We start from the raw sequence: 10,427 nt of genomic DNA on the forward strand, positions 1-10,427 counted from the left end.
AATACCATTGTGTCACAGTTGCCTACAGTATTCAGTAACATGCTGTGCAGGTTTATAGCCCAGGAGCAATAGGCTGTACTGCATAGCCTATATATACAGTAAGCTATACCACTGGGTTTAGGCAAGTACACTCTATGATGTTCACACAACAAAACTGCCTAATGACCCGTTTCTCAGAACATATCCCTGTCGTTAAGCAACACATGACTGGTACTGATAAAATGAATATAGTAAGCCCTAGAGCAACCCCTAAGAAACAATTTAAAAATACATTCTGGGCCGGTCATGGTGGCTCACACTTGTAATCCTAGCACTTTGGGAGGCAGAGGCGAGCAGATTGCCTGAGCTCAGGAGTTCAAGACCAGCCTGGGCAGCATGGTGAAACCCCGTCTCTACTAAAAACCCAAAAAATTAGCCAGGCATGGTGGGCCTGTAGTCTCAGCTACTCGGGAGGCTGAGGTACAAGAATCGCTGGAACCCGGGAGGCTGAGGTTGCAGTGAGCCAAGACTGTGCCACTGCATTCCAGCCAGGGAGACACAGCGAGACTTTGTCTCAAAAAAATTATATATATATATATATAATCATTAAAGGAATTAAAATGTTACACTAGAAAATATTTGCTTAATGCAAAAGAAAGCCTAATGGCAACAGAAAAAAATTTAATATAAACAATTTCAATTTATATATAACAGCATGATCAATAAAAGACAAGCATAAACTATATCAATGACAATGTAATCTTGCAAATAAAGTAAAATGGACATAGTTCAATGGAAAAAGATACAACGTTAAATTTCCAACTTTAACGAAGAGATTGTTCAAGCATTTTTTAATGGATAATGTGTATGATTTTTAAATCCCACTGGATGAAAAAAGTTATATTTTAATATCGATATTTAAACAGAAGTTATTCTCTACAACTATTTAAAATTATAATTTAAAAAGTAAGTCAGTTTTAAACGTACAAGGAATATGAAGTTGTTTTTTTTTTAATTTCAGAGATAATTGAGCAAACATGTTTAAAGACCACTCCTTATTTTTTCCAACTTTTAAGTTCAGGGATACACGTGTAGTACATCCAGGTTTGTTACATAGGTAAATGCATCCCATGGTGGTTTGCTGTACAGATCATCCCAATACCTAGGTATTAAGCCCAGAATCCATTAGCTCTTCTTCCTGATGCTCTCCCTCCTCTCACTCCTCACCCTCTGACAGGCCACAGTGGGTGCTGTTCCCACCATGTGTCCTCATCATTCAGCTTTCACTTGAGAACATGCAGTATTTGGTTTTCTGTTCCTGCATCAGTTTGCCAAGGATAATGGCTTCCAGCTCCATCCATGTGCCTGCAAAGGACACGATCTCATTCCTTTTTATGGCTGCATAGTAGTCCATTGTGTATATGTACACTTTTTTTATCCAGTCTATCACTGATGGGCATTTAGGTGGATTCCATGTCTTTGTTATTGTGAATAGTGCTGCAATGAACATAAGCGTGCATATATCTTTATAACAGAACAATTTATATTCCTTTGGGCATATACCCAGTAATGAGATTGCTAGGTCAAATGGTATTTCTGCCTCTAGGGCTTTGAGGAATCGCCACACTGTCTTCCACGATGGTTAAACTAATTTACACTCCCATCAACAGTGTAAAAGCATTCCTTTTTCTCCACAATCTCACCAGCACGTGTGTTTTGTTTTTGTTGTTTACTTTTTAATAATAGCCATTTTGACTGGTGAGAGATGGTATCTCATTGCGGTTTTGATTTGCATTTCTCTAATGATAGTGATGTCGAGCTTTTTTCATGTTTGTTGGTCACATGTATGTTGTCTTTTGAGAAGTGTCTGTTCATGTCCTTTGCCCACTTTTTAAATGGGTTTTTTTTTTCTTGTAAATTTGTGTAAGTTCCCTGTAGATGTTGAATTTGAGACCTTTGTCAGATGGATAGCTTGCAAAAATGTTTTCCCATTCTGTAGGCCGTCTGTTCATTCCGATGATAGTTTCTTTTCCTGTGCAGAAGCTCTTTAGTTTAATTAGATAACCATTTCTCAATTTTTGCTTTTGTTGCAATTGCTTTTGGCAACTTCATTGCGAAATCTTTGCCCATGCCCATGTCCTGAATGGTACTGCCTAGATTTTCCTTCAGGGTTTTTATAGTTTGGGGTTTTATAATTAAGTCTTTAATTCATCTTGAGCTGATTTTTGCTTATGGTGTAAGGAAGGGGTCCAGTTTCAATTTTCTGCATATGGCTAGCCAGTTCCCCCAGCACCATCAGGGAATCCTTTCCCCATTGCTTGTTTTTGTCAGGTGTGTCAAAGATCAGATGGTTGGAGGTGTGAGAAGCCCACTCCTTTAAAATAGCATATGTTAAGGTTACTTACTAGCTAGCTGGGTGGCTTTGAATAAATCCTTAATCTCCAAGTCTCAATTTCCTCCTCCATAAAATAGAAATAGTAACTCCACAGAGTTACTGTGACCATTAATGAGGTAATACATGTAAAACTACCAACATATTAATAGTTCCTGGTACTAAGCAAACACTTTGCAAATGTGAGCCATTGTTCTCTTTCACAGTACCTACCTAGTACAATGATGAGCTCTGTAAAGGAACTCAAGGTGTGCTTGACAATATGAAGAAAAGCAAACATTAAATTATATGTTTCTTTTTAATACGTAGTTCCATAGATTAAGTAGGCAAAGAATACATCTTTATTAGTTTAAACCAAGGCATCAGAATTCAAATCAAGATAAGACAGAGCATAAAAATGTGCATGAGCTGGCCGGATGCGGTGGTTCATGCCTGTAATCCCAGCACTTTGGGAGGCCAAGGCAGGTGGATCACAATGTCAGGAGATCGGCCGGGCGCGGTGGCTCAAGCCTGTAATCCCAGCACTTTGGGAGGCCGAGACAGGCGGATCACGAGGTCAGGAGATCGAGACCATCCTGACTAACATGGTGAAATCCCATCTCTACTAAAAAATACAAAAAAATTAGCCAGGCGTGGTGGCAGGTTCCTGTAGTCCCAGCTATTCGGGAGGCTGAGGCAGGAGAATGGCGTAAACCCGGGAGACGGAGCTTGCAGTGAGCAGAGATCATACCACTGCACTCCAGCTTGGGCGACAGAGCAAGACTCTGTCTCAAAAAAAAAAAGTGCATTAACTAATTTAGATTAACATTTAATTAGCACCTACTACATACAGGACACCAGAGTGTACTATGTTATACCTACATTTATACCTGCATTAAATCCTCACAATAACCCTCCGAATTAGGTATTTTTGTGCCTACTTTACAAATATGGCAATTGAGGATCAGAAAAACTAAGTAATTTGCAAAAGGTCTTCAATTAATCATTGCAGAAACACAACAAGAAAAAGAGGAATGTATTTTCACAATGGAAGATTTTGCAGGAGGCTAAGCAAAATCATGTGTTAACATATCATAATTTTTTTTACTATAGTACTGGTTTGGGGCTGGCTCATAAAACAAGCTTTTAAAACACAATGGAAAAACTCTCCATTCCTTTAGTGCAAGTGCTTTTAAAAACGCAGTCAAGGACCACATGTATCAGAATCTCCTAGGCTGTTTATTAAAAATGCAGATTCTTGAATTTCTAGAGCCAAAATCTGTATGGAAGGAGCCAGAAGCCTGAATGTCAGCAAATTCCCAGGTGAACCCAGTGCTGTTATGTCTGAGAAGCTCAAGTTTCTGAATCTGGGGCGGTGTGGTGCACAAAAAAAAAAAAGATACAGAAGTCAGAAAGACAGGTTTCAAATCTTGCTGCACTGTTTAATACAAAGCTTGAGTAAGTTATTTAACCTCACAGTGAATGGATAGTACCCAATTTAGAGTAAGATAATGTATGTAAAAGCACCCACATAGTACAGTATATAGAGATGGAAGGTATTTAATAAATGATTACTATTATCTTCAAAAGTAAACTAAAACCCCTACCTTGCTCCATGTTTCCCCTAGCCATCAACCCCATTTTTCCTGCTCAAACTGCAAACTACAAGTGACTTTCTAACCCTCAGCTCCTCTGAAACTGCTCGTAACCACCATTAAAATGACAAATGCAATAAATAATATTCAGTCCTCATCTTTCTTGAATTCTCATCTCTACCTAGTTCCTAGGACCACTCCCCCTTTTTGAAATTCTAACTTCCCTTGACTTCTATAACATTTCACCATCTCGGTCTTTTTTCTGATCCTCTACAATTTAACATGTTGGAGTTCATCTAAGTTTCATCTTCAGCCTTTTTTGTTTCTCAAGCTAATCTACTTACTACCCATGCACTTTGTGCAGTTCCATCTCCTCCCACTATATATATCAATAGTGAATGTGTTATTCACTATTGATACTCTGATAACTCCCATATCTTCACAACTGCAATCTTCCTAAACTTTCCAGTGCCTCCTGAGCCTCTCTACCTGGATTTAAGGTCCCCACATTCTAAAGCCCCCACATTCTAAAGTCCCCTCAAAAATCAATATAGTAAAACTCATTCTCTATCCAATCTCAATCTTCCCCTCCTACTCCCAACTCCAGACAGTGGAGAAAACCTGCTCCTTCTCTAGAATTTCCTATTTCACAGCAACTAGGTATCACAAGTTATGGACATCAAGGTTCTTCCCTCTACTTGGGTTTTTCAGATTTTTTCAAAGTTGTTTTTTTTTTAAGAATGTCTGACACATTCCATTAAAAAAAAATGGCCCATCATAAAATACTTAAAAAGGTAAGTAGAACTGCTTGCTTCATGTATTAAGTATTTCCAGAACTAAAAGTTTGCAACTTTTGTACCATATGTTATCTCCAGAAGAGATGGGATTAAGCTCTATTACTTCATACCTCATATATTTCTTTACTGTTCGAATTTTTTGTAATAAGCATATATTAATTTTATAGTTAAAAATGAACAATTAAAAACCTAACAGTGTTTTAAAGCATATGTAGGCAATGACTTAGCCTTTGTAAAGTGGAGAGCTGTCAACCTTAGATAACCATGTAAGAAACGGGACTTGATGGAATTCTTCTCAGTAAACACCAAGTTTTCTGTCCCAATTTTGTGGCAGAGAAGTTGAAATAAACTTAAACCTCTAAATACAGAAAGGTTTATTATAGCAGTGAAGAGTAATATTAAAGAGGCCTGGTACGGTGGCTCATGCCTATAATTCCAGCAACTGCGGGGGCTGAGGTGGGAGGATCCCTTGAGCCCAGGAGGTCAAGATCAGCCTGGGCAACAGAGTGAAATCTCGTCTCTACAAAAATTAAAAGAAATTAACTGGCTGTGGTGGTGTACACCAGTAGTCCCCGCCTACTCAGGAGGCTGCACTGGAGGATCACTTGAACCTATGAGTTTGAGGCTGCAGTGAGCTGATCACACCACTGTACTCCAGCCTGGGTAACAGAGACTGTCTCTAAAAAAACAAAAGGAAAAAAAGAAAAAAACTGGTAAATGTTAACAGTTTTGGAGAGTCAACAGTTTCAGAATTTACATTGTACCACTAAGCTACAAAATAATTTCCCTAAGTATAAGATGTTTAAATAGGTTATATTTATGTCCAGTCTTATAACCACTTAGGCAAAACCCCAGGTATCTTGTAGCATAAGGTACCCTGAAATTCAGTCATTCTGTGAAAATCCAAGGCTACTATAATATATGAGTAGTAAAAATTCTCAACCTACTTGGCTCAAGCAACATTTTCCACACCAGTCCTATGAAGTGTTTCCTCACCAGTCCTATGAAGTGTTTTTTTTTTTTTTTTCAGTCATTACTATACTACAAGAAAATAACTCTTAAAGTGGAGCCACCTGAACTACTCAGCAAATAAATGTCCCACTATAGAGTCCTTTAGAGCTTTTTATTCTTCTGTTTAAGGGCATTTTGCTTTCAATTATCATCAATGAGTTTCACACATATAAACAGAAAAAGTGAAGGTAACATTCTAGTCTCCAGGCGGTCTTTGACAAATCAGTAATCAATGTTTCTTGAACTGAAGATGATTTTATTAAACACCAAGAGAATATAAGCAGCAATTGAAACATTATTAAACTGAAGTTAAAAGGCCTCAGTGGCCGGGCAAGGTGGCTCACGTCTGTAATCCCAGCACTTTGGGAGGCTGACATGGGCAGACTGCTTGAGTCCACGAGTTCGAGACCAGCCTGGGCAACATGGCGAAACCCCGTCTCTACAAAAAATACAAAAATTAGCCAGGTGTGGTGGCAAGCACCTGTAGTCCCAGCTACTGCAGGGAGGGGAGGAGAGGTAGGGGGATCACTTGAGCCTAGGAGGTTGAGGCTGCAGTGAGCCTAGATCACGCCACTGCACTCCAGTCTGGGTAACAGAGTGAGAGCCTGTCTCAAAAATAAAATAAAATAAAAGGCCTCAGTGTAATAAATTGTTAATGTCTATCTTCTTGAGCTCGTGTAAGAAAAGGGTCTTTGTTTAGTTCACTGCTATATCCCCCAGCCCCTCACAGTGGCACATGCTAAGAGCTCAATAAATGTATTGAATCGATTAATGAAAGAAATTCCATTTAAAAAACAAAAATAAAGGCACAGTCATAAAGAGTTAAAAAGGAATGAGTCATTAAATCCAACTTCCTACCCAAATAGAATTTCCTCCTTTCAACATTTTACCATTTCAACCACTTCTAGGGACAAGGAGTTTATGAAATCTTTAGACAGACTATTCCAATGATGGAACAATCCCAAACCCCTTGCCTCTATTCCTCCCTCCACTTCATGCCACGTTTAAGGTAGTAATCTCCAAAACTGGATGTATATCTCCTAAAGTATTATCAGATGATTCATAAGGATGTGAGAAGAAAATGAGACATTCTACATTTTCCAAATTTAGATTAAAAAGTTGTATTTATATTTAATATACAAATGGGCACTGGCACCTTCCTTCAGGCCATATATCAAACTGGTACAAAGAGAAGACTAGTAGTTTCACAACAGAGAAAGATTAAGAGTGGTGCCCTCAGCTGGATGTTCCTTCCACTTCTGCACACCGAAACATTTCCGCATACATTCTACAGAATAAAAACAGATCTTTAAACAGTAGAATCTCTGTAAAGAGACAGTGAATGGCAATTACTTTCTGGTTTCCTGGTCTCTCCTATGGCCAAGTATATAAGGGTTGGATTTAAAGATAAGCATTTTCCTTTTACACAGAGAAGAATCCTCCACTGACTGTTTATGTATTTATGACAAGGACTATCAGTGGTACATGCTCCCTAGCAGATATTTTCCAAAAAACAAAACACACTTAATCTGTCTTTTCAAAATAAAGATAGCACTTTAATAATGAGTAAGAAAGCAACCACTTTTCAAAGACTACTTGTACTATGAGGAGAGCATTTGAAAAACTGTATTTGGAAATGTTTCCATTGTTCCATAATTTTGTTGCTGAAAACGATGTCTATTAAAAACATTACTTATTTTTTAAGTCATTATCTATATAGTTTACAAAATGTTTAAAAACATGTAAAGACTATTCCAACCAATCTAAGTCTTCTGAACAAAGAGGTTGAAAAATTGAATTTTAAACCTGTGTGTATATATGCAACGTCAATTAGTCATAGTAACAGAAAAACTGATTGAGATCAGGAATGAATGTCATTGCCAAGTTCAACACAATTCTTTGCATAATTGATCATTTAGAATTGAAACATTAGGAATACAGCAATTCTTCAATTAGGATCAGTTTTTCCATTAGGATCTATGAATCTCTGAAGGTACCTTTTTTCCAGTCATGAAAGTCATTAAAATCAAGTATCTGGCTGGGTCCTGTGGCTCATGCCTGTAATCTGAGCACTTGGGAGGCAGAGGTGGGAGGACCACTTGAAACCAGGAGTTCAAGACCAGCCTTGGCAACAAAGCAAGAGAATCCTCTACCAAAAAAAAAAAAAAAAAAAAAAATCAGGTGTCAAAATAAACTGAATTTGGAATCAGAACTCTGAATAGCTGTATCTAAGTGTTACACCAAGATTTATCCTAACCATCAACACAGCACATGAAAATAAAAAATCAGCAACAGGAAATGTTTACTGGATGCTTTAACATTATTTTAGGTTACAAAATCCACCCATCAAGAACAAAACATAATCCTCAGATTAAGTTTAGTCAAAAATCATTTTGCCAATGCTTCTGAACTCAAACTATAAAATTCAAATATCACTACCTCTGACTTCCCATAAGGACTAAATAAAACCTCACAAACCAAAGTGCCTACTTCAATGCCTGACATAAATACATACTCAATAAACATTAACTGCCTTTCTTTTGATCTTAGGCCATGTGATGTAATACTTGCTAGATGTGCAACGGAGTAAATTGCTTAACTCCATCTGTAAAATGGAAATATTAATGCCCACCTTATAGGGCTAAAGTCATCAAAGAATAATGCATATAAAGTCCTTCGACCCACAAAAGGCATTAATAAATCCTGAACCCTCTTTTTTCAAGATAATCTATTCATAACCGTATAAAAAGTATAGAATCATGGGTCGTTGAATTCAAAAATATACATCAGAATCCCTATCTTTTTAAAGAATTACAGCAATAAAACACCATAATACGACACAGAGATGAAGTGTATGCTCCATTAGTGTTGACTGAACTCAGGTGAATTGCTAAGTCCATTACCATTTGGCTAATTGTGGCGGACTGGAGAGTCTCTCCAAGGGTAGGACTCTCACCTCCTGGTGAGGGACTGGGTCTTACTGCTCTCAAACCAGGGCTCTTTCCACTATCTTGTGTACTCTCCCTAGTTTAAGTCATGTACATACTGATACAATTATATACTGATTTATAGTCTCTAGTACAAATTCACTTAAGGGTCATAATAAGGTATTTCCATCATTTAAGATTTTCTATGGCTAAGGAAGTAAGGGTTGGGCAAAGGGTAGAAGCCACTCTATTCCTGTCAAACCCAAAAGTGAATATACTTTAAGTAAAATATTATGCATTGAACACACAAATGCAGGTACAACTGTATGTGGTGAGTTGAAATTCAGATGAAGCACCTGTATAGCAATGAGTGAACTCACAGCCTCTAGATGACAAGTAGAAGACAGGTTTTAAAATGTCTGAAAATTGCAGCTTCAGCGCTTTTGCAACACCTGCTTTTAGATCTGTCACGTGGAGCAAAGAGGCATAACTCAACAGCACTACTAGGGCCACACGACCATTCACAGGCTGGGTACACAAACCTATCTTGTAAACATATAATCAAGCAAAAGCAGGCAAACCGGCACAGGAGGCCTTCACCTAACTTTCTTCCAGATGGCAAACGCTGCACGATGACAAACAAGGCAAACACGGTGTGTAAGTAGCCAACCCAAAACCAATAACTAGGGATTCTGACATCCAGAGGTCCTCGTCATCCTCAATCGTTCCAGAATGTCATCCCACAAGGCAGGGTTTGCTTGCCACAAAACCCTGCGGCCCTTCACATCCCAAGGGACAGTTCTGGTCACCTCCTCCCACGGACCCATTGAGCCTGCTTCATAGACGCCCCCGAAGCACTGACTCAATTATTCCCATAGTGTAGATTCCATTACATCTGTTAAGTTTCCGGAACACGTGATTCAGGAGAGCAAACTTGTTAGAAACAGATTAAACAACACTCTAACACATTTCTCTGAGCCGTGCTACACTCGGGTCCAAACAATTCCCAAGGAGGGACTGACTGTCACCAATCTTGGATGGCACTGGTTCAAAGCGCCCTAAAGAGGGGAGCGAGCCCCGCCCGGCTGGCTGCCCGGCAGCTCTTACCCATTTGTCCAAGGGGACCTGGGCGAGGGACCCGGTGCCTTGGTACAGGTCCAGGCTGAGCTGCTCCAGGCTCAGCTTCTCCTGCAGAAAGTGGCCCAGGTACCTCTGCAGGAGGTACCGGCAGGCCCTCTTCTTGATAGACTCCGAAAACGGCCAAGGCATGGTAACTGCTAGCAGCTGGGCTGACTGCGGCTGCGGGTGGCGGTGGCTCCGGCCTCAGGGCAGCGACTCCGGCTCCAGGCCGCGGCGGGGCCTAAACCTGGGGCGGCCCCTTCATCCCTGTTTGGCGCCGGGAGTTCCTCAGGGAGACCCCATCGCCGGCGCCGCGCCGCTCGCGCTGGGCCTGGCGGAGGCAAGACGCAGAGGGGTCCTCCTGGCCCCAGGCCAGGGGACTTCCGAGGGAGATCCCAACCGGCTCAGAGAGAGTGCACGAGAGCGCGAGGGGAGGCTGCAGGGGCTGAGGCAGACACCTCCACTGCCGCCGCGCGACGAATTTGTTGTCATACGCGAAGCGCGTTCCCGGCTGTAGGGACGCTTCTGGCGCGTTCGCGAGACCCAGACTCCCGGCGCGCCGTCGGGCGCTGGCGGAAGTGACACCACACAGGGGGCCGCGGAAGGCGGGCAGAAGGGCGGGAGCTGG

The 10,427-nt window shown here is 40.5% G+C and overlaps 1 protein-coding gene across 2 annotated transcripts in view; it reads right to left on the reverse strand.

Moving 5' to 3' along the window:
- The window catches only part of ATG2B (autophagy related 2B), a 78,917-nt gene extending 68,534 nt beyond the window's left edge, over positions 1–10,383 (reverse strand). The window contains exon 1 of one of the 2 annotated variants that reach the window (XM_007987767.3): positions 9,788–10,383. In XM_007987767.3, the coding sequence (XP_007985958.3) occupies positions 9,788–9,949 (162 nt within the window). In that variant the 5' untranslated portion in view covers positions 9,950–10,383. The remainder of the gene's footprint in view (positions 1–9,787) is intronic. The other variant, XM_007987766.3, reaches the window with a different exon arrangement.
- Positions 10,384–10,427: the final 44 nt, after the last annotated feature.

Source organism: Chlorocebus sabaeus, chromosome 24 (assembly GCF_047675955.1).
Source record: "Chlorocebus sabaeus isolate Y175 chromosome 24, mChlSab1.0.hap1, whole genome shotgun sequence".
Taxonomy (NCBI): domain Eukaryota; kingdom Metazoa; phylum Chordata; class Mammalia; order Primates; family Cercopithecidae; genus Chlorocebus; species Chlorocebus sabaeus.